General features: G+C 43.1%; 1 protein-coding gene across 3 annotated transcripts in view; it reads right to left on the minus strand.

Annotated features, from left to right (window-relative positions):
• Positions 1 to 439: 439 nt before the first annotated feature.
• Positions 440 to 24,778, minus strand: part of LOC144497273 (uncharacterized) — a 66,975-nt gene continuing 42,636 nt past the window's right edge. For 2 of the 3 annotated variants that reach the window (XM_078218290.1, XM_078218291.1), the window contains 7 exons: positions 21,621 to 21,777; positions 19,004 to 19,098; positions 17,361 to 17,531; positions 13,088 to 13,213; positions 11,628 to 11,706; positions 4,944 to 5,055; positions 440 to 739 (listed from right to left, as the gene is read on the minus strand). In XM_078218290.1, coding sequence (XP_078074416.1) covers positions 613 to 739; positions 4,944 to 5,055; positions 11,628 to 11,706; positions 13,088 to 13,213; positions 17,361 to 17,531; positions 19,004 to 19,098; positions 21,621 to 21,777 — 867 coding nt within the window. In that variant the 3' untranslated portion in view covers positions 440 to 612. Of the gene's footprint in view, positions 740 to 4,943; positions 5,056 to 8,311; positions 8,642 to 11,627; positions 11,707 to 13,087; positions 13,214 to 17,360; positions 17,532 to 19,003; positions 19,099 to 21,620; positions 21,778 to 24,778 lie in introns of those variants that run through there. The other variant, XR_013498530.1, reaches the window with a different exon arrangement.

Consider the following 24,778-nt stretch of genomic DNA (forward strand, 5'->3'; position numbering starts at 1 on the left):
TTTATTGCTGAAATGCCACTGCTGATGAGCATTGATGACGATAGAAATGACATTGGTATTGCTTAGGTTTAATAGGTTTGATTTCATAGATGAAAACACATGTATCTTCACTGTGCATGAATGTTGAAAATAATTGGTGTGGAAAATTCATGCAGGAACTGTCAGTGATGCAAATATATTGATTGAACTCAAAGGATTTATTTTATTTTCAAAGACAACTCACCCCAATGACTATTGACTGTCAGGAATCTGTTACTTTCACTTGTCACTGAAAATAGGGGACAGGACCGTCTCCATTTAGACGTCTTCTGGTAGCTACCTTGAAAACATCATTGGGCTGGAGTTGTCGGGTAGCTCAGGGGAATTGGAAACAATTAAAGATTTTATACCCCCACCAAGAGAGATCTAATGATTGTCAATAAAACAAGAACACCTCCAGCAAGGTCAGGGAGTACATTTAATCACAAATAGATTAGCCAATAAAAGCTACCAGCACACTTGCAGCAATTGAATGGAATTACAATGATCACTTCTCATTGAATTATTTTGTAATATTAAATATTTAGAAGTGGACACAACTTTTTTTCTCAAGTTGCTAGGAAGACACGCTGACTAATCTTTGTAGTCATCATCATTGAATTCTGAACTGGGTTGCCATGGTTTCCAGATGGTCACAAAAGTAACTCTTTTGCCTTCTTTTCCTCTGCTTTCAATTTCCCTTTGTTCCACAAAAGACAACCTATATGAGAAATTCACATTTTAGACAAGATCTATTCCAATTTTGATCCTTTTTCTAATTTTGTTTTGCTTTCACATGACTCTTGATTATTTGTGCAGTAAAGAACATTGCAATTTGCAACGGTCATACAGTTGGCCCTGGGGTGGGAAAAACACCCTTAAAATTATGATTTTAAATATCTGCTAAACAGCGTTAACTCAGAATTAATGCTACGCATTCTGGGAAGTTCCGGCATCTCTCTTAGTTTAAACTTCTTAAAACTGAGCCCCGGTTAATGACAGATCAGCAATTCTAGGTTGTCAAAGTTTCCAGGTTGGGGATAATGTAGGACTTCTTATATTAATTCATGGGATGTGGGTATCTCTGGTTTGGCCAGTATTTCCCATCCCTAATTGCCCTGGAGAAGATAGTAGTGAGCCCCCAGTGTAGTCCATGTGGAGGTTACAATCAGATCACCCATTATCTTACTGAACAGCGGAGCAGGCTTGAGGGGCTCCTGATTCATCTGTTTGTATGTTCATTTAATGTGGAAGCACCCATAGTGCTGATAGGAGGGAAGTTCCAGGACTTTGACCTCATGACAGTGAAGTACCAGTGATATAGGGGCGGCATGGTAGTACAGTGGTTAGCATTGCTGTTTCACAGCACCAAGGACCTGGGTTCGATTCCTGGCTTGGGTCACTGTTGGTGTGGAGTTTGCACGTTCTCCCCGTGCCTGCGTGGGTTTCCTCCGGATGCTCCGGTTTCCTCCCACATTCTGAAAAGACGTGTTGGTTAGGTGCATTGACCCGAACAGGTGCCGGACTGTGGCGACGAGGAGAATTTCACAGTAACTTCATTGCAGTGTTAATGTAAGTCCTACTTGTGACTAATAAATAAACTTTATATAGTTGCAAGTCAGAATGGTGTATGACTTGCGTGGGATCTTGCAGGTAGTGGTGTTCCTAAGAACCTGCCGCCCTTGTTCTTTTATATCTGATGCTCAAGGAGCCTTGGTGAGTTCCTGCAGTGCATCTTGTAGATGATATACGCTGTTGCCACTGTGCACCAATGGAGGAGGGAGTGAATCTTTAATGTGGTGGATGGGCTGCCAATCAAGCGAGCTTCTTTATCCTGGATAATATTGAGCTTCTTCAATAATGCAGGAGCTGCATTCAGCCAGGCAAGTGGGGAGTGTTCCATCACACTCCGCCTTGTGTTTTGTAGATGGTGGAGAAAGGCTTTGGAGAGCAGCAGGATGAGTTACTCCCTGCAGAATTTCCAAATTTCCAACCTTTTGTAGCCACAGTATTTATATAGCTGGTCCAGTTACGATTCTGGTGAATGATGACTTTCAGGATGTTGATGGTAGGACATTCAATGATGGTAATGCCATTAAAAGTCAAGAGTAAATTGTTAGATTCTTGTTAGGAGACAGACATTACTTGGCACTTCTGTAGCATGAATGTTACTTACCAGCTCAAGCCAGGTCTTGCAACATATGGACATGGCTGTTTCAGTATCTGAGGAATTAATGACTAGAATTGAACATATGGCGCTTATTGGTGACACATCCCCACTTCTGACCTCCTGTTGGAGGGAATGCCATTGATGAAGCAGCTGGAGATTGATTGGCTGAGGATACTCCCACGAGGAATTCCTGCAGCTCTGGGGCTGAGATGATTGACCTTCAACAATCACAACATTTTGTTTTGTACTCAAGGTGATTCCATCCAGTGGAGATTTTTTCCCTCTGATTTTCCTGTGACTTAAGTTTTTTGAGGGCTCCTTGATGTCACACTAGTCAAATGCTACCTTGACATCAGGGACTTCACTTTCACCTCCCTTTTGAAATTCAGCTCCTTTATTCATGTTTGGGCCAAGGCTGTACTGTATTGAAGTTTGGAGTTAAGTGAAACCATCAGGACCTAAACTGAGCATTGGTGATCAGGTAATTACTTCATAATTACCTCAACACTGTCAATGACACTTTCCATCAATTTGATGACTGAAAGGGGACTGATGGAGTGGTAACTGGCCAGAATGGATTTGTCCCGATTCTTGTGGACAGGGCAAATGTGGACACTTTATCATTTTGCTGGGGAACTGTTATTGTTGCAGCTATACTGGAACAGCCTGGTTTGCAGCATGGCTATTTCTGAAACACAAGTCTTCAGCATTACAGTCGGGAGGTTGTCAGGGACTGCAGTCTTTGCTGCGTCCAGTGTGCTCAGCCACTTCTTGATATTACACGGAGTGAATCAAAGTAGCTGAAGACTGGCTTCTGTGATGGTGGGACCTCAGGAGGAGTCCGAGATGGAGCATCCATTTGGCACTTCTGGTTGAAGATGGTTGCCAATGATACAACTTTGTCTTTTTTGCACGCTCATGCCATTATTGAAGATAAGGTTATCCACAGAGCCTCCTTCTGCCATTAATTATATAAATACAAGACATTAAATAGCACCATTCACATTCTGTAATGGCTCACAGCTAATCTGTATGCAAGCTTCTACAGATAGCAGTGAGATAAATGACCATACAATCTACTTCAGTGATGTTGGGAGAACTCCCCTGATCTTCTTCAAACAGTCCCCGAAATCTATTAGTTGTATCTGAGAGGACAGGTAATATTTTATACAAATGAGGGCATTTCTGACTGACCAGCGCTAAAGAGTCACCCTAGTTTATGTGTCAAATTTTGGGAGTCGGCTTTGAATGAACAACCCTTTGACTCCGAGATGGGAGTGCTACCACTGAACCAAGAGCAATGAGTTCAACCAGATGTGAGACCAGGAGAGGCTTGTTCAATTTCCGTATTTGAGCTGGCAAAGTATAAAAGGTTTGCGGCGAAGAAGAACTGGTGTCTTTTGTTGAACAATAAAACAATATGTTCCCACTAAGTCCTTAACATTGTTCAGGTTGATTAACATTCTGCAGTGATACTTTGCAATAAAATGAGAGTAATTTTAGTGGGTTAAACATCAAAATAGCTGGGAAATTGGATTTTCCCTTATGAAGTTATGTTGAAAAAAGATTGTCAGTCTGTCACTGAAAAGAGAAAGTTTAAAAGGAAGAAAATCTGGAGAGAGTTGAGAGTAGTTTGAGTTGAGTAACAGGGATAATGCTGAACATCCTGCCAAGTTAATAATGAGTCCAAAATGTTTTAATCAGAACTGGAAACAATTAAAATGCATTATTTGCATTTAACACTCCCACGAACTGAGGAACAGAAGTTAGTGTGTGTGCACATGTATTGTAAGGTGCCAGGTTAGATTTGCCAGGAAGAGATGATGACAGCAGACAGAAAATGCAGAGGAGTCAGATCCACCCGATTCTACTGTGACCAACATGGTTATTCCAGGAGTATTAATATCAATGTCAATAGCTCATTAGCCATCCACTTAAATAGGCTTCAAACATACCTGAATGGATTTGTTCAAAGCTGTTAGTTTGTCAGCTATACAAGGAAATATAGCCATCAAATGATCCAGCCATCTCACATGACACTAGACAGTGAAATGTATTTAATAACACCCAACTGATGCAATGATGCAGAGTTATGATGTTACACTTAAAATTATATTTGAATTCATATTTGAGCAAATCCATGAACTCCTTTGTTTTTCATTTGATGGTGGTACTAATTGTGACATGTTAGAGCTGTTAATGGTTAGTTTATCCATACATGAAATTTTATGACTGCTAATTAACTCAGATGGCTGGAACTCCACCATTTTGCCCACCACAGAATCGGCGCAGGTGAGGGTCCGACAACGGAAATCTCCGTTGGCCAACGGAGAATGCCATCCTGCGAGCCTCGGGTCGGGCGTGCTGGTAAAATTCCGGCAGGATCTCAGTTTATTTCAGCCGGCCGAGAATGTGGTAGGAATGCTACACTTGGCCTGCAGAGGGAAGAACTAACCAGTATTCCCACTCCACCTAGCTCTCTTGTACGGACCAGGACACACCCAGATCTTATCAGTTGAATACATTTCGGTGACAAAATTGGCTACACTGCCTCTAGACTAACATTCCCATTCCTTTTCACTATCCAGTTAATCTTGTGAGACCACATACCATGAGTCAGCACTGGAGGGGAGGGGGTGACAAAGAAAATTCTGCTTTCCCCGAGCAGGCTGCTCATTTCTCAGTGTTGATGTTCACTCGAGCACAGTTTGGTTAACGCCTTTACACTCCTTCATGACATGACCTGTTCACTTACTGCTTTCTGAGTTCTTGAAATCTTTGATGAAGATTGTTCCTGCTCCACTTTTCTGAGGCGATGACAACCAAACCTTTTGCTTGTACAACTTGTGACAGACGCACTAGCCAAGCTGGCAGATAAAGAAAGTGGCTTTTAAATAAAATATAAGCAGCATTCAACAGCTCCATGCACTGTCGCAAGGCCTCCTGTTTGATCTGTGTAACAGCAGTTAGGTAATTAATTATATGGTGAATAAAATGAGATTTATATTTAATTATCAAGAAAAACAAAAGGATCAGTTCTGATTTTAAAATATTGGAGAAAATGCACTACAGAAGTAGGACATTTTAAAGCTCAGTGCAATTGTTTCAAGATTCATGGGTAATACTTTTCCCATCTCTACCTTCCAAACTCTCAGTTCAAGCCTTCTTTTCATATTCCATTTATAAATGCCACCTCAGTCAATACTGTTCCACCTGAAGTTCAAATACAATGTCTCACTCCTCACTGTGGATAACAAGACCTCCTACTGTAGCTCACTCTTTACCATGACTTCAGACTGTTGAGCATCCTTCTTCACCCACCCAGTTCTTGCAACCATCAGGCTTATAAAACACAAGCCTGGTTTTATCCAACTGCTACTTGACTCACCTTCTCTCTCGCCACTGATATTTACAATCTAAATGGCACTTAGTTCTCCATCTAGACTTGTCAAAGTCAAATAAAAAGGAAACTTGGCACGTTCAAAACTTAAAATAAATCAACTTTGTGAACAAATGTTTGGCAAACGTTGCTTCATTTGTTTTTAATGAGGTCACAAACATATCAGAATGCACCAAGGTGCTAGGTGTGCATGTCAGCATCATACAAAAGGATGAGCTATTGTTACTCTGATGCCTTTTCTCCCTTAAATAAAAAGCTGGGCAGCCATTTTTTCACAAAGGAGAATAAAAGCAAGAATTTTATCTTAGCCTCTTGAGAATGCCACTGAAATTCAACCATAGAAACTGGCCACTTGGTCCAACTGGTGTGTATTTATGCTCCCCGCCAGCCCCCTCTATCCTCAATCTCACCTATCAGCATATCCTTTTATTTCTATCTCCCTCATATCCTTACCTAGATTACCCTTAAATATATATATTTGTGTCAACTACTCCATGTGGTAGTTTTACATTTTTACCACTCTGGGGAAAGAAGATTCTCCTCCATTCTTTATCTGATTTATTAATGGTTATCTTATGTTTTTGATGCTTGTTTTGGATTTGTTACAAATGGAAATAGCCTCTCACTGTCTTATTTTAATAATTCTAAACATCATTATTAGGTCAGCCCACAGCTTCCTCTTTGCTAGGGAAATACTGTGATCTCTTTGGTTCTTTTTTAGATGAGCCTAGGAAATAAAAACAGGAAATGGATTCAATCACGCACGTAGAAAGGTACAAAAAGCTGGAAATCTCATTAGAAAAAAATTTCAGTCAGAAATTTTAAAAACACACAAACTTGAGAAACAAGCTGAAAATATAATCCAAATTAATCCATGTATAATCAGTGCACATTCTTAAAGGGGGAAATATTTTGTTGAATTGTCCCATCACCCTCACTAAAAATGAAAGCATCTATATACTTACAGGTGTCTACACCAGTCCCCTGGCTGCTCGGTCTAATGCCTCCAGCCAGAAACAGTGTATGAGTGTAGACATTGGGTGACTTAATGCCCTTCATGAGGCATTTGGAGATGCAAGGTGCCAGATGGAACCCTACTGTTTTCCAGCCTCTGCCCTAATTAACTTCCTGCCCACTGCCAATTGAGGCCTTAAGCGAGTAATTAAAAATCCACTTAAGGGCCTCATCCCATCACTATTGGTATTCAACTAGAGGTGGGTGAGGCAATTGATATATGGAGCATCCAAATAGCAAAGCCCTTGTGGGCTCCCGGGAGGGGGCAGTCCTTCATTATCAGGCATTCATTATCAGTTCTTCATTATCAGGAATACCTCTCCGATCGAGGTATCCAGCATTGGGAAGAATGGGTCTGTTGCGAGTCACCCCTTTGCCCTTACCTTTCCTCCCTCGAGCCCCTATGACCTCCATTCCACCCTTGGTCATCTATGGTCTGGGTCCTCTGATGGGCGCATTATCAGCAGCTACTACTGCTCCCCTGGTGGCACTGCCTGCAATGGAGAGATGCCAGTTTCTGATTGGCCGACAGTACTTGAGAAGGGAGGAGTACTCCTGGGTTTCTTAATCCTGGGGAAAGCCTGCTGTCATGTACCAGTCAAGCACTTCAGTGGCCAGTGCCCAAGGGAAGGAAAACCGTGTTCTCACCAGCTCTCCAGCCTCAATTAAAATCCGCCATTACAACTGGCTCTCCTGTGACATCATGGAGTTTCCCAATGATATCATGGAGTTCCCTGTGACATCATGGAGTTCCCCAATTACATCATGGAGTTCTCCTGCGACATCATGGAGTTCCCCTGTGATGTTGTGCCATTCTGTACTGTCGTGATCTGAGATGGTGAGTGCAATTCTCCTTTCATGTTTCATAAGTGGAGAAGTTCAACACATGAAGCATTTTAATTTTTCTGATTGAAGGGATGCCACTTTCATAAAAAACATTTGATGAATATATTCTCATTTGTTTAAAACCATGAGATGACATAAAATGCCGCAGAATGGAACATGGCATTATTAGAAAAAGAGTCATAGCAAAAATGGTGCCCATGTTTATTCGATTGTGTCCCTCCTTTCCCTTCTTTGCCAAACACCTTTTCATGAAGGCAGTAGCCCATCAGACTTACAAAGTTTTAATTGAAAGCACTCTGCACAAAAAGACACAGCAACACAGCACAAATACTCATACAGTGTAATAGTTTAAAGGGGAAGGTAAGTGTAGGAAATGAACAATTGTCTGAGCAAATGTGCTCTTATTATTAATTCTAATGTCTCTAAGATTTGTTGGTGCCTGACTTAGATCCTTGGATATTGCCAATCCATGGCATCAAGGTGATATAGTGTCCATTATGAGGAACCAAGTGTGAAGATTTCTTCTCCAGCAGACAGATATTGGCTGCTTTTTTTAAAGCCTTTTAACCGTCAGTTGTAGAGCAATCACATTGTTTTCAGCAGAAGTTTCATAGTTGTTTATCCAACAATTACCAGGGCAATCACCACATTAAAATAGAGGCAGAGACCAAAAAATAATGAATATTTGTGATGTAAGCATTTACTAACAGAACCAAAACCTTAGAGACATTTTGGGTGGTAAATTTATATTTCCTATACTAGCCAGCCCTTTAAACAATGCATTACTTACATTTATATTGAATATTATATATTAATGAATAAATAAATAGATCAATAAATAAATCACAGGTTAAAATACTTACTTTCCCAGTAGAATACTCATTTAAACAGTACAGCAAATCTTTAACAAATATTGACTTGCAGGGAAGATAAATCTTTGCTGGGATTTGCAGGGAAGATAAATCTCTGCTGGGATTTGCAGGGAAGATAAATCTCTGCTGGGATTTGCAGGGAAGATAAATCTCTGCTGGGACTTGCAGGGAAGAATAACCTCTGCTGGGACTTGCAGGGAAGAATAACTCTGTTGGGACTTGCAGGGAAGAATAACTCTGTTGGGACTTGCAGGGAAGAAACGCCTAACTCAAAATGGCATTACTGGTTTATGAGACAGTTGAAGGGATGATTGATTAGTTCTGTGAAAAGTAAAGAAAACGTGAAAAAAGGACGTGAAGACAATGCTGGAATTCCATAGGAAGCAATGTCAATGCTGTTCGAAATCATACTTTCCAACAAGGAACCAATAGAAAATCAAAATGCTTCTAAATTTAATTCACATATCTCGGTAGGGTAAAGTCCAAAGATGGCGCTGTCCATTATGATTCATAAATTTTCTTCTACATTTCTAACCAATTTTCTTTCAAGATGACTCTTCAGTAAATTCCATATTTAGCCGCCTTCCCAGACTGAACACTGGCACAATGTTTTATCAATACAGCTGAGCATTGCCCTGTAATCACCCTAATGCTCACACATGCACACTTTTTTGAATGGTGCAATACAAAAACTGGAGCTGGACTGATCCTGACACCAGGAAAATCCAGCATGAGGCCACATTGTGGAAGCTCTTAAAGTCAAGTTAAAGTTGACACTGGCCATGGAATGCTATTCTTCTGGGCAATGGAACAAAAAGTAATAAAATTATGGACCCAAATTACCTGTAGCAGAGTTTATTACATGTTCAATACCCAAATTTCAATTTAAATTATTGCAGTATAGAGTGGAATTTTCCCGTCCCACCTGCCATGGGAATCGTCATGGGGGGGACACGGACCATGCAAAGATCCATTGACCTCAGGTGGGATTTTCCGACCTTGGGGTGAGCACGGCTGGAAAATTCCACCCATAGTCTTACAGGTACAGTCATGTGTCATATATGAGGTTCTTTTTCCAAATCTGCTGCTCTCTTCCTTATTCCTCCTATTCTGAACAAAGAACAAAGAACAATACAGCACAGGAACAGGCCCTTCGGCCCTCCAAGCCCGCGCCGCTCCCCGGTCCAGGAATGAATCCTGAATCCAGGATCCCCGCCCAATTTTCCAGCCTGAAGACAGCGAGTTACACTGTGATTAGACACCATATAGCAACCTCCTTAGTAGCTCAACTCACTAACCATTTTGCTTGTGTGGAGTTTAGAGTGCCAGTGTTCTGTTACATTATGAGGCATTTTTATTCCCACATCATCAGTCTGTCATGGAATTAAAAAATGCAATAGCACAAGAAAGTATGATGGGCCAAATATTGGCCACATGGTAAGTGCTTAATGTTTCATTATTTCACAAAATTCTAATTAAAACACATAACAATAAGATATTTTAAGAGATGGGTCCATTAACAGTGCCAGTTTAAAGCCACAGTTCATGTATTTTCTTAACAATGAAAGCTCTGTGAACTGGAGACCAATTTTCAGTTCTATTGGTGTTTCCCTGGTCTTGGGGTCATAAGGCTGATAAGTATCATTGGGAAACTAGTGCCGACTCTTGGCAAAGGATGTTTACAAATGCACGTAGCCATTAACCAGAAGCTGGTTGTAACTACACCTTTCCCCAGCATCACACACCACACACAACATTGAGAATCTATAAAACAGACCTCTGGCAAGATATCTGGTGCTTAAAACATCTAGTTGAGGTTGGGTTTGATTCTTATATACCAGGGCATTGCCTTATCATTTTGGGGGAGTTGGGGAGAGGGACAAAGCAACTTCCCTATGATTGTGAAAACAATGTATTTATAAGATGGCCTTTTAAAAAATTAATTTACGGGGTATGGGCATTGTTGGCTAGGCCAACATTCATTGCCCATTCCTAGTTGCCTTTCAGAATGTGGTGGTGAGCTGCCTACTTGAAGCACTGCAGTCCCTGAGGTGTAGGTACACCCACAGTGCTGTTAGGGAGGGTGTTCCAGGATTTTGACCCAGCAAAACTGAATGCATTTCCAAGTCAGAATGGTGAGTGAGTTGGAGGAGAACCTCCAGGTGGTGGTGTTCTCAGGTATATTATGTCTTTGTCCTTTTAGATGGTAGCAGTCATGGATTTGGAATGTGCTGCCTAAGGAACTTTAGTGAGCTCCTACAGTGCACCTTATAGATGGTACACACTGCTGTTTGTGGTGGTGGGGAGATTGAATGTCTGTGCAAGGGGTAGCAATCAAGTGGGCTGCTTTGTCCTGGATGATGTTGAACTTCGAGTGTTGTTGGAGCTGCACTCATCCTGGCAAGTAAAGAGTATTCCATTTCACTCCTGACTTGTGCCTTGTAGATGGTGGACAAGCTTTTGGGGTGCTGGGAGATGAGTTACTCGCATTCCTACCTTTGCCCTGCTCTTGTAGCCACAGTGTTTATATGGCTGGTCCAGTTCTGTTTCTGGTCAATGGTAACCCCCCAGAGGATGTTGATAGCGATGGTAATGCCATTGAATGTCCTTCTAAAATAAATTTGTTATTCAGTGCACCATATTTAGTGTATGCGCAACATTATGCAGTGTATCACCTCACTGCTACAAGCTGAACCACAATGCTGTGCATCGATTTTGTTCCAAATTGTTGAGCACTATATGCGTGAAAGATTATGGCTTATTTTTTGATTTTCATAGGTTTACTAATGTAGAGCTAATGAAGAGAGCGAACAGTGTGGTACATGTTATCCTCATCTTATGGGAACTATATCCTAGCAGGATCCCAGTCGGCATTCTCAGGGCAGGAGGAGACAGCCTGAAGTCATTTACTTTAAAGATTAAGAGTCCTGAGATTAGAAGCCACATGTGTATTTACAGAACGGATTACTGAGATACAAATCGTAGGTAATTGAAACGTGTCCCACCATAACTTAACGCAGCTGAATTCTACACACAGCATCTCTGCAAAGTCATAATACATTCCCCACTTTCCACAGGAATGGCAGGATTCCATTCTGCAAAAGATCTTTCCATACTTAAAGGAGTGAACAGAGTATTAAAACATTTTTTCGGAGGTCACAGCTGGATGACTTTTAACTTGACAGCTATTTTCTGCCAGACAAAAAGAAATCCTTAAAAACAATGGAAACAAAAGGCAAATTTCAGGAGAATAGCACTCAAGCCTTTACTTTCTTTCAGGGCATCTATTAAAATGTAACATTTGTACCTGAGGGATTAAATGTTCGATCCAAGAAATCAAGGAGTATAAAACTATGATGTCCAACTTCATTAGGAATCCATGTTAGCTGTGAAGTCAAACATGCACACAATTAGTTCAAATGGTTTGGAAAATACTTTTCAAGAATTATAAAGGAGTTTCAGTGAGAAAACCCGCACATTCCGACAGTTTGTTCCATTATTTCCTGGAGATATTTTAATAAGGTAGCAACATGTCCCCATTTACTTTGTGTGCCCACACAAAAGTACTGATAAGAAATACGTTTCCAATAACATCCATTTGGCTTCGTGGGTATATGTTGTACACAAACCGGAAAGGCTTAATGCTGAGCATAGAATCCCACAGCGCAGAAGGAGGCCCTTCAGCCCATCGAGTCTGCAATCCCACAATCCCACCCAGGCCCTATCCACATAACCCCATTCATTTACCCTAGCTAATCCCCTGACACTAAGGAGCAATTTAGCATGGCCAATCAACCTAAACCGCACATCTCTGGTCTGTGGGAGGAAACTGGAGCACCCAGAAGAAACCCACACAGATACGGGGAGAATGTGCAAACTCCACACAGACAGTGACCCAAGCCAGGAATCAAACCCAGGTCTCTGGCGTGGTCAGCCAGCAGTGCTAACCACTGTGCTACCGTGGCCCACTTGGGACATAGGAATTGCCAGACGGAAAAGACCAAAATCCATTTAGTTTGCCTCCTCTGGTCTGAGTTGCTGCCTGATATAACTACAATGAAACTGCTGACTAATCATGGCAGCCAATCTCTATCAATCAGTCTACAGCAGATATAGACATGATGTGAGGAAAACCTCGTCGTTGGAAAACTTTGGGAACCCTAGGATCACAGTTGCCAGTTTCGACCCCAGCATGTTACTCTTCCCATATGTCACGTTTCAGTTTATTCACATACAATATCAAATTTTTTTTCCCGAAGGGATACTATTTAATTTGCATTTGATTAGATCAATGCAGACTGCTTCTATTGTCTCCCCAGATTCATAGATTAAACACTCGGTCACCGAACTCCTTGCTGTGTGCTCTCAGTCAGGGTGACAGGATGAAGATAAAGTGTGCTCCGTGGCAAAGAATATAAATTTCTTGGAGTAAGAAATCAAGTGGAATGTTATAAAACACTACAAAATATACATAATACTTATAATATATAAAATATTCTTATACAGCGCTAAATAATATACAATAATCGAAAGTAGGGTTGTGGAATAAGCTGTAAGGGATATCCACACAAATGGTTATAAAACAATGGGATGCATTTTTGAGGAGGGAGCGAATTCACGGGATGTGGGAAGGTAGAAGGTGGGGGTGAGAAAGGATTGAGTCTTCACATATTCTGAAAAGGCTTTATCATAAAAGTTCTGTGAATGCCACGTTTATATCAAGAAGAAAAACTAAAGGATTGTTTTTGCAGCATTCAAAACATTTACCTGTTTGAACACAACCCTTTCTCTGTCCAAATAATCTGGAACCTTAATCTCAGAGTTTTGGTATCCTGAACACTTTAGCTGCTGTGCAGTCTCAATGAACCTTCCACAGTAGTCTATCCCGATCACCTAGTGAAAGAAAATGAACAGCAATCGAGTTAATGCATGATGTGACTGGATATCTGATAGTCAACTCTGAACAATATATCACGTTGAGGACGCTCAGTATCACTGTAGAGTCATGGTCAGAGATTGGGGAGGGGTCTTCATTCATATTGGGGAGGGGAGGGAGGATGAAAGACTTTCTCCTGTTCAGCAAAATTACAAGCATGTCCTTTATAAACACATTTCCAATTCTATTAAATGGAGGAAACTTTTCCCGTTACACTTTACTAATCACAGCAGTAGAACTCAAGAGAAGCCTCAAAGGGAATTGCCCAGCCTCATGCAGGTGGCACGGTGGCACAGTGGTTAGTACTGCTACCTCACAACGCCAGGGATCCGGGTTCAATTCCTGGCTTGGGGCACTTTCTGTGTGGAGTTTGCACGTTCTCCCCGTGTCTGCGTGGGTTTCCTCCGGGTGCTCCGGTTTCCTCCCACAGGTGGATTGACCATCCAGCCTTACTTCAGTCTTTGGTTCAGTCCCTGGCTTGTGATTAGCCAGCTGTTCCTAACAGGGTTGTGCAATAGTTGCATTTTGTACCGATACAATCGGCCTCGGTATCTTGGATTGACAACAACAACTTGTACTTACATAGCACATTTAACATGATAAAATGTCCAAACATGCATTCACAGGACTGTTACAAAGCAGAATTTAACACCACATATGGAGATATTAGGCGGATGGTTAAATGCTTGGTCAAAGAGTTAGATTTTATGCAGCTTCCTTGTGGAGGAAAAAGAAGCGGAGAAGTGGAGAGGTTTAGGGAGAGGATTCCAGGGCTGGATTTTCCAGCCGCTCTCACCCCGGAACCGGAAAATCCTGCCTGTGGTCAACGGACCTTTCCATGGTCCGCCTCTCGCCCACTATGATTCCCCTGGTGGGCGGAATGGGAAAATTCACCCCTCGGTGTCTGAAGGCACAACCACCAATGGTGTAATAATTAAAATCTGGATGCTGATGAAATCATAGAAATCATAGAAACCCTACAGTGCAGAAAGAGGCCATTCGGCCCATCGAGTCTGCACCGACCACAATCCCACCCAGGCCCTATCCCCATATCCCCACACATTTTACCCACCAATCCCTCCAATCTACACATCCCAGGACACTAAGGGGCAATTTTAGCATGGCCAATCAACCTAACCCGCACATCTTTGGAGTGTGGGAGGAAACCGGAGCACCCGGAGGAAACCCACGCAGACACGAGGAGAATGTGCAAACTCCACACAGACAGTGACCCAAGCTAGGAATTGAACCCAGGTCCCTGGAGCTGTGAAGCAGCAGTGCTAACCACTGTGCTACCGTGCTGCCCCCGAACAGAATGAGATGATTTCCGATGCCTCAGAAGGCTGAGGGGCGAAGGAGATTACCAAGATAGAGAGGAGCAAGACTGTGGAGGAATTTGAAAACAGGGAGAAGAATCTTAAAGCTGTTTGCTTGACCAGGAGGGCATGTAGACCAATGTGCTCAGGGTGAGAGGGGAACAAGACATGGTGCGAGGAAGGAGAGTTTTAGATTACCTCAAAATTGCAGTGGGTAGAACATGGGAGCCTGGTCCAGAATCAGCAAACAGGTCAAGTTTAAAAATAATAAAGATGTGGATGAGCCTGTCAGTAGCAGATAAACTGAGGTAGGGATGTGGGTGTGTGATGTTGTAGAGATAGAAATAGGCGACCTTGGTGATTGGACAGCTTTGTGGTTGGAAGTTCATCTTGAGGTCAAATAAAACAGCAAGACTGAGGGATAGAGTCATTAGTTAGGGAATAGTACTTGTGGTGAGACCCGAAAACATGTAGAAGTAGTTTATTGGAGGAGATTTCTGCTCGTATACTGCTGGATATTAACCAAGCAATTTGATAATTTAGCAACAATGGAGGAATAGAGAGAGATGGTGGTGAGAGATGAGTGTCATCAGTGAACATGTGAAAACTAACTCTATACTTTCAGATGATATCACCAAGGAGCAGCACGTAGATAAGAAATAAGAGGATAGATCATTGGGGGACACCAGGTACAACAGTGTGTGAGTGGGAAGAGAAATCATAAATAGCGATACTCTGCTCTGATTAAACAGATAAGAATGGAATCGGGTGAGAACAGTCCCACCCAGCTGCATGACAGTGAAGAGGCTTTGCAGGCGGATGGTGTGGTGACAAAGGCAGGTCAAGAAGGATAAGGAGGGACCTTTGTCACAGTCACTTGGCATGTCATTTTGATAAGGGATGTTTCAGTGGTGTGGCAGGGGTAGAAATCTGATCGAAGCGATTCAAACATGGGACTCCATGGGCATGGATTAGGGAGGTGCCAACAGATGCAAGGATCTTTGAGATGGAAGTGGGTGTGTGTTGAAGATGGGTAATTTGCACAGATAGTGGTGTCATGTGTTGGTTTTTTGATGAATGGGATGGTGATATCAAATTTAAAGGAGAGGGAGAGGACTGTTAGCAATGTCAGTTAGCATGGAGACTGGGAAAGGAAGCTATATGGTCAACATTTCAGTGGGACTGGGGTTGAGCAAGCAGAAAGTGGGTCTCATGGACACGATGAATGCAAAGTGGGCATGAGAGGATACAATGGAGAAACTGGACCAGTTCTGGGCTGGGCATGGGGGAACCTTTGAGGAAATTTTGCCCGTGTGGGCTAGGGGAAGGAAGGGAATGAGTAGAACCAGTTGATTGAATATTCTCAATCTTAGCGACAAAGAAGTCCAAGACCTCCCCGTTCTTATTGTTGGTGAGGTTGGAGGAAGCGGATAAAGGGTTGTATGAAGATGGTTTACTGTGGAGAAAAGAAACCGGAGTTTATCTGTGCATTCCATGATGATCTGCAATAGTGAGCAGGCTTAGCAGGGGAGAGCCCGACCTGACAGCACTTCCTGTGGTTCAACCAGATCTGGTGATGAATGGTTAAACTAGCTGGCTGCCATATCCTTTCAAACCTGTATCCCTTTGCCTTAAGGAAGCACTCGCTGTACCAGTGAGATAGGACAGGCTGGGAGAGCGAGAGGAGTAGGATTTTTTCAGGACTAGGGCTTCAAAACTAGGGGTGAGGATGTGGTTGTGTAAATCATTAGTTGCAGAAACGTCAGGGTAAACTGAGGATCCAAGGCTAGGCGGTCGAGATTTTGAAAGTGCAGCTGGAAGTAAATCGGGAATAGTTTTATCCAGGGCTGGGTGCAAAAGGAGGTTGAAATGTGGAAAAGGGGTATAGATGGAGAGTGGCACAGGAAGTGATTAGATATGGCCTTAACTGTGATTGACATGATTGGAGCAGTGAGGCCATGTGAGACGGCAAGGTCAAGGGGCGATCATGAATATAAATTGGCAGTTTGCACGGAACAAGAGAGTAAAGAGATTAAGTGAGGAGAAGTGGGCAGTAAACTCGGAGGAGACAGAAGATGACGAGTTGAGGTAGAAATCACTGAGTCCTGAGGTTGACAGAGAAAAACTGAAGATATCCATGTGACAGCATTCTTATTATGGGTGGTAGGGAATGGAGATTTTAAATGGGAGGTGAAAGGATTGTGTTCAATGTAATAGAAAGCGCCAGGTGAGCGGGGTACCAGGCCAAGGTGTGACCTGGTAACAAGAGCCTTACCAGCACAACGCAGGCTTGGCAAGGTGAGTGGTGAAAGGTATCGGCAGCTGGGAAGGCTTCTTTCGGGGAAGGCGCCACCCCCCATCCAGATTATGATGTTGGCACAATATAGATAGCAAAGGCTTTGTTCACAAGTGAACGGACACTCTGGAGGGAGATACAGGGAGGGAAAGTGGGAGCTGATCCACTGGCCAACACCATTGGGTCAGGACTGGGAGGCTTGAGTTGGATGGGGAGGAGATAACCAAGATTAGCTGCCAGCAAAGACACTGGACGGGAATGTCAATGAGAGAGTGGGATAGGACTAAAACAATTGCTCCAGCACTGAGAAATTATGAGAAAAGCCAATAAAGGCTCCCACTGCTGCCTGAAACCATTTGGCAATGAGGTGAGGTGTGATCCTGACTCCTGGGGTGCTGTGAACTGCAGGATACTGTAACTTCAGCAGAGGCAGGAAAGGAAAATAAAATAATTTGAAACAATACCAATATGTAAGATCAGTTCAAATATCACCTTGCAAAATAACTGGCTTAACATGAAGGACATGAGGCCAGTTCCACTGCCCAGAACGAGCCCTGTTCTCCTGGTCAGCTGCTGCTCCTCCATCGCCTGCTTGCAGATTCCAAACAGTTGGTTGCAGTAACCAGTTTGGTTCAGGTCTCCATACTCCAACTCCAGCTGCTCCTGGGTCAATCATAGTGTGGGGCAAGAATATTACCACAACGTACAAGAATTAGAAAACAAAAAGATTTTTAGAAACAGATGAAGACCGTTAGGACGAGCGACAATCTCCTTCCTATATCTGAAATACAGTTAATGATGTCTGAGTTTCACAACACAGAGTTATATCTGCTTTCTGCTTGATCTAAATTCTTAATCTGAATTTCTAATGTGTCATGACTGAGACTGCAAATTAACTGTAATTTGCACCAAATTAGGCAAATGGTTTTGAGTTGTGAAACCCGTTGTCTGATATTAGAGAAGAGTAGACTGTTGTAAGTGGAAGCAGATAGTAAGGTGGTTAGTCTTTGCCATCATCACTGATGATCATTTCTGATGTTCTCCTGTTACCCAATATTGAGCTACTGATTAGCTCACATGATGGGAACACATAACATTCTGTTACTGTTGGATGAGCTTTCATCAGATCAAGTCTTGAAGTTATTAACAAAAAAGATTTAAAAAGCTGAGTTTTTGTTTATCTTTAAAACTAAGGAACATTTAAATGATCTCAGTGACGTATTCAAGATTTTGATGGAAATTGACAATATTGACCTGGGGATAAAGTTGACTCTGGGAAAGGGTTCAAATACGAGGGACCAAAGTTAGAAACGACTAAGCTGGGAGTCAGAAAAATTGTACAGAACATTATTTTTTGATTCATTCATGGGATGTGAGCGTCGCTGGCTGGGCCAGCATTTATTGCCCATCCCTGAGGGCAGTTTAGAGTCAACCACATTGCTGTGGGTCTGGAGTCACATGTAGGCCAGGCCAGGTAAAGATGGCAGATTGCCTTCCCTATAGGACATTAGCGAATCAGATGGGTTTTTACAACAATCAATGATTTTGTAGTCATCATTAAACTTTTAATTGCAGATTTTTTATGTTTATTGATTGATGATCCAGCTGGTCTCTGGTATGCCCTTCATTCCCTTTCCTCATTGTCGAATAGTCTGTGAACACTGAGCTCAGCTGTGATAAACAGCCACTAGAGTGGGGGAGTCTGGTTATATGTGTTTTGACGCTGATCTGATTCACATCTGTGAGGAGTGAAAAAGAAACATTTAGAGAGAAATACTGAAATAGGGAAAAGTGGAATATTTGCATAACATTATTTACTGGTTCTGTAACATGATTATTCTGAGCCTTGCCTGGAGTGCTCATTAAAGAAGACAGAAAAGAAAGCAGCAATGTGGACTGACTGTGAAACATTTGGGATTTAACAATACAATTATTCATATGGAGTACTGCATACTACTCTTGATGTTCCGCCATTCAACCAATACTGTTCAGAATGTGTTTGAACTGACGCACTTCGTTCATCTCACACAGAAAGCTTATGAAAAATGTATCTTTCAGAGAATCCAGTCCTGTCAATCTGTTAAGTAACCACGCTGGCACTTTACTGGCCTGAGAGGCACGTAGCACCTACCCACCTGCACGGCAACATCCGATTCATAGTACAGCTGAGTGTTGGCGCTGGGAACTGTGATCAGTTGCACAGTCTCCTTGGGGACAGTGATTGGGTTATCTGGTGAAAACACATGTCGCTTTAGTGGAAATCGCTTTACTGCGGGAAATGCCAAAAGAATGCAATGCATAGCTTAAAGTTGCTTTTTATTTCAGTCCCCTGCTTGTCTTACAAACTGTTCAACTTCATCCAATATTGAATGCTACACAAACGTTCTGCTGCAATTAAAGGGGCACTTAAGTCATACTAACAATCTCCCTGTACTGCTGACTAGCTTAGGTGCTAAGGGATCTCAGATTGCAAGCATATTGCAGTCATGTGTTTACGTTTCCAATTGTCAAATGCAACTTCTTAACCCCCCCCCTGTAAAATACATCAAGACAACAGTGACACTGCTTTACATCCTCAAAATACCAAATTCCCCTCACAATTGCAGGCAAGCTGTGCTTACAGTGATGCCCCATGCCATGATTTACATTGATGTGGCAGATCCATCTCAATAAAAACAACCCAGATTTAAGTCACCAGAAATCCAAAACCTCAAGGTTGTTCAGAGTGTTAAAGAAGCATTCATTCATTTCCTCTGGCCTGTCACAAGATGGTGGTGAATATGATGTGCTGATGGGATATTAACCTGTTCACAATGGTGATATTGGAACATTACATCAGAGACATGTTGTTCCTTTCCCTAGTAACTAACCAAGTGAGATCTTACAAAAGCATGAGGTGAGATTGGACCCCTTTTAAAATCTAGGAAATACTAGCTGGGGTTGAAGCTGACTGCAATGTTTTAGAATCATAGAATCCCTACAGTGCAGAAGGAGGCCATTCGGCCCATCAAGCCTGCACCAACAAGAACCCCGCCCATGCCCAATCCCTGTAACTGCATGTATTTATCCTACTAATTTACCCTGACACTAAGGGGCAAGTTAGCATAGCCAATCAATCTAATCCCCACATCTTTGGACACTAAGGGGCAATTTAGCATAGCCAATCAATCTAATCCCCACATCTTTGGACACTAAGGGGCAATTTAGCATAGCCAATCAATCTAATCCCCACATCTTTGGACACTAAGGGGCAATTTAGCATAGCCAATGCACCTCACCTGCATATCTTTGGACTGAGAAGAAACTGGAGCACCCGGAGGAAACCCAAGCAGACACGGGGAGAACTTGCAAACTCTGCACAGACAGTGACCCAAGGCCAGAATCGAACCCGGGCCCCTGGCGCTGTGAGATAGCAGTGCTAACCACTGTGCCAGTGAATGGGTTTATATTGATACTAAATAATATTAAATAGTTTTCAGTGTTCTGGTTAATCTAAAGCATCAAGAATTGTTTATAATATAAGAAACAAAAAAGGATTAAGATATATGGGTGTTGTGGAGTTGATTGCAAACTGTAAGAGGTACATCCCAAGGGTTAATGCTGGAGCCACTTCAGTTTTCAATATATAAAGATGACTTGATTTTGAGCCATAGAGAACAAAGTAACTAAATCTGCTGATGTCAGATAATATTGAGGTGAACTTCAAAAGACTTCAGGAAAGACATAAGTTAGCAGGTAGTGTCTTTGAAGCTGTGCACAATGGAAAGACGCTGAAGGTTGATCATACAGTGCCCAAAGGTTCAAATACATAATTCTCTGATGCAAGTGGAGATAGATAGTGTGGGAAAAAGGTAAACAGCCTTTTGGGTTTATAAGTGGGACATATAACTCAATGTTCTCACAATAGTAGGCTTCCCAAAATTGTTTTATACAAGTGTGATTCATTAGGAGAATATCAGGAATGTGATGCTACAGGTTATGGTAAGAGGCTTGAGATATTGCAACAATCACCACTTGAACATAGATAGAGATTAAGAGTTTTGTCAAATGATGATGGTTTTTGATACGTGCATTGGGAGAGATTTCACGAACGGTGGAACCAGTGATGAGGGATTGCCATCGAGAGAGTGAGGAGAATGGTGGAAGAATGAATCATTTCATTAAAGGGGAGATCCACACGCCTGCTGACAGAGGGATATTCCAGATATGGGGAGAGAATGAGAATAAGGTTGCATCATCAAAGATGTGGTGGATTAAGCTGGCTTCTTCTGTGCTATGAACTTCTAAGTTAAAAGGCTGCACTAATATTAAATTCCTTGTTAAACCATACAAATAATAGGCAGTAATTGATACTCGTCACCCTCACTCCTGTTGCACGGGGGAGATTTTGCCTAATCTGAAAAAAAGAGTTCAGACCTGAAACATTAACTCATTTATTCTCTGCATTGATGCTGATTGATGCGTTGAGTGCTTTAAATATATTTGCTTTTGTTCCAAACTAACAAATCACCTTTACAATCCTTAAAACTTCAACTAAATTAATCTTTCCTCTTTTCCAAAGAAAACCAGATCAGCTCCCAAATTCATTATTCCAAATACAAATGATTGAATTCTGGATCCCCGTTTATTGCCTTTCTTAGTCCCCAGTCGGAGACAATAATTGGTCTCGGGACCTTTCCAGTTTGGCTGGCATTTTCATCCCAACTATTCCAATTGCTCCATATTTGACCAATGTGATGGTTCCTCCCATACCTGGAACAAATGTTTCGATATTCAGCACTCTGACCGGAGTCTTCAACAGGTTGCACGTTCTGGCCAAGCGGAAACCCAAATGTTGAAAAAAATGCCTCCTGAAAGCAAACCTTGCAAACCTTGATGCCTCATCGCCCGTCGAGATCCAAGAACCACCCTGTGAACACAGAAATAAAATCAAAGTCAACAACTCCACCGTGAATGCTATATTTTTCTTAAAGCTACTTCAATACATCCCAAAGCTCTTCACAGACAATGAAGCACTTTTGAAGTGTAATCGCTATTGTAATGTTAGCGAATATGGCAGCCAAATTATGCACAGCAAGATCCCACAAGCAGCAATGAGATAAAAACCGGATAAGCAAGTTTAGAGATGTTGGTTGAGAGATAAACACTGGTCAGATGGACAGGAGAACCCTCTTGTGGTTCTTTGATTGATGCCAGGGGATTTTTTAAATCCACATAAACAAAAGGTCTCATCCAAAAGACCACTAATCAGCAATGCAGCTCTCCCCATTGTACTGCATTAAAGTGTCAATTGAATGATGTGCCAAAGTCTCCAACTAAGAAGCAAGAGTGCTACCTCTGGACTGATGATAACATTATTGTTCTTTGCTCATTAGGCTTCTGCATCGAGATTAAAAGAGTCTTTACTTTCAAGTCGTAGTTAAATTCCATGGGAATTGGAGCAGGCGAGGGGTGGACCATGGAAAGGTCCGTTGACGTTGGGTGGGATTTTACGGTTTCAGGATGAGCGAGACTGTAGAATCCCGCCCCGTGCACTCTGCTGCATCTAATTATCACCTCAGGGAAAGCCTGTGTAAATCCTTCTCAGTCTTCCAAAATCATCAAGCAACAAAAGATATTTATCAATCTTCACATTGCCACTATTTAACCCTCTCACTTGTTGAGCACCTTTGATTGTAGAACCGGTGATGAAGGGTTGCCATTAAGAGAGTGAAGAGAGAGAGATTCTTTAAGGAGAGAAAACCTTTCTCCCACCCTGTGGTAGGGTTGGCCCTTTAAGAGAGCATTACGTATGGATTGTCAAGGCAGGAGGCTGAGCCAATCAGGAGCAAGGGTGTGCACCCAGGATCAAGGGGGTCCCGCAGTTGGCACCTGGGAAGATCGTTGTTCAATCACATGGTTAATTCAGTCTGATCTTTTGTACATATAATTATTTATTGTTGGTAAACCCCTCAATTTATTACGCACCCCATATGACCATCATAACATGAAGCGTATATGGTCACTTCAGTTCCTTCCCCCTTCCTGAAATCTCCAAATCTGATGAAGGAGATGGATTAACTCAGCCTCAGATGGTTTCCCACAAAGAAGACAGTGACTATCTTCAATGTTTCCTCTTGGAGGAACTTTCCACATTTCTTAAACTGGGATTATATTTGAAATCTGTTGTCACCCAGGGGGTGTTCATGCAACAAGTGAGAGGGTCTCATTATTCAAAGGCAAGAGGCATGAAAAGTGGACTACTCAAGAAAAATGGTGAATTTCCACACATGACTTTGCTCACTGCCATCACATTGGTGGAAAAGCCAAAGAAATCCAAGGAAAAATGATATTTACACACACGGGCCGCGATTCTCCCAAAAGTGCTGAATTGGCAGGAAAGCTGTTCTAAATCCCGACTGTTTTGTCAGTTCAGCTTCTCACTCGAATCTGCACATTCTGCGCACTGCAGAGGTCCCAGTCGTGGATATCATTAAAAACCCGGGATGGCGGGGCCTATTCACACCAGAGTCTGACTGTTCTGGAACTCTGCGCATGCATAGTGGCCCCGATCTGTCATTCTCCCCATTTGCTGGCCAGCTCAATCACTTGCCAGCCCGCGACCCCCACAGTGCTGCTCCTCCCGCCACCCCCATGGCCCCCACAGCACTTCCTGGGCCAGCCCTGGAGGGTCTCCCGGAGGGCCCCGATGCATGCCCCCTCCAGCAGTGGTGATCCCCCCACACCCCTCTCCCCAGCAGACCCCCCCTGCTGACCCACCCCAAATCAGACCCCCCCCCCCCGCCTCCTACCCCCCCGGGAGGCGGGCCCCCCTCAATCGCTGCCCTCCCTCCATCCCAGACCAATCGCCATGCAGAGTGGAAGCGGGACCCCCCCCACCCCCACCGATTGACCCTGGGCCCCACCCACAATAGGCCCCGCCCCTTGGCACTGCCCAATGCCCAGTGGGCAGTGCCAAGGTGCCCCCTGGACATGGGAACTTTGTCCCTTGGGCAGTGCCAGGGGGCACAGGCTGGCACTGCCAGGTTGTTCATGCCCAGGGGACACCACACCCCTGCCGCCCGACCCCCTGGGGGGCCCCGATTGCCCCCCCCTTCATTCTGGCGTGGTCTCCTGGTAGTTACCCAAATGTGGGGAGCTAGTGTAAACCCTGCCGGAATGAAGTACTCCTGGCGGGGTTGGAGATTCAATTGGGACCTGAAAGTTCCCGATAATGAACTACTAAACATATTTAAAATACATTTTTAAAAGATTTAAATTACTTACCTACCGGTTTCCAGCGTGGTCTGACCGGTGACTGTTCTCCGGCTCTGGGAGATGAGCATGCGTTCCCGGTGCATGCACAAATCCTGGTACAAGGCCGGCGACGCGCATCTCCCACCCTGACCCGCCAGAAAAGTTGTGGGTCGCGATGGGACAATCGCGGCCACGGTTTCCACAACTCTTCACCCAAAATTATGGCAAACTGACCTGGAAACTCCCATGAAGTTCACCCCTTTAAACCTCTGCCTTGATAACAGCATTGGCAGTGGCTTCAAGAAGAGGAGGGAAGGAGGACAGGAACCTGGGTTCGACTCCCAGCTTAGAACACTGTTTGGAGTCTGCACGTTCTCCCCGTGTCTGCGTGGGTTTCCTCCGGCTGCTCCGATTTCCTCTCACAGTCCGAAAGACATAGAGGTTAGATGCATTGGCTGTGCTAAATTCTCCCTCAGTGTACCCGAACAGGCGCCGGAGTGTGGAGACGAGGGGATTTTTCACAGTAAATTCATTGCAGTGTTAATGTAAGCCTATTTGTGACAGTAATAAATAAACTTAAACTTAAGGATGGGGTGGGGATTGTTGGAGAAGAATTCAGGGCAGGGTGGAGCCCACAAACCTTTCACACTGACGAACAAAACTCTTTTATCTGG

The sequence above is a fragment of the Mustelus asterias genome, chromosome 8, assembly GCF_964213995.1.
Source record: "Mustelus asterias chromosome 8, sMusAst1.hap1.1, whole genome shotgun sequence".
NCBI lineage: Eukaryota > Metazoa > Chordata > Chondrichthyes > Carcharhiniformes > Triakidae > Mustelus > Mustelus asterias.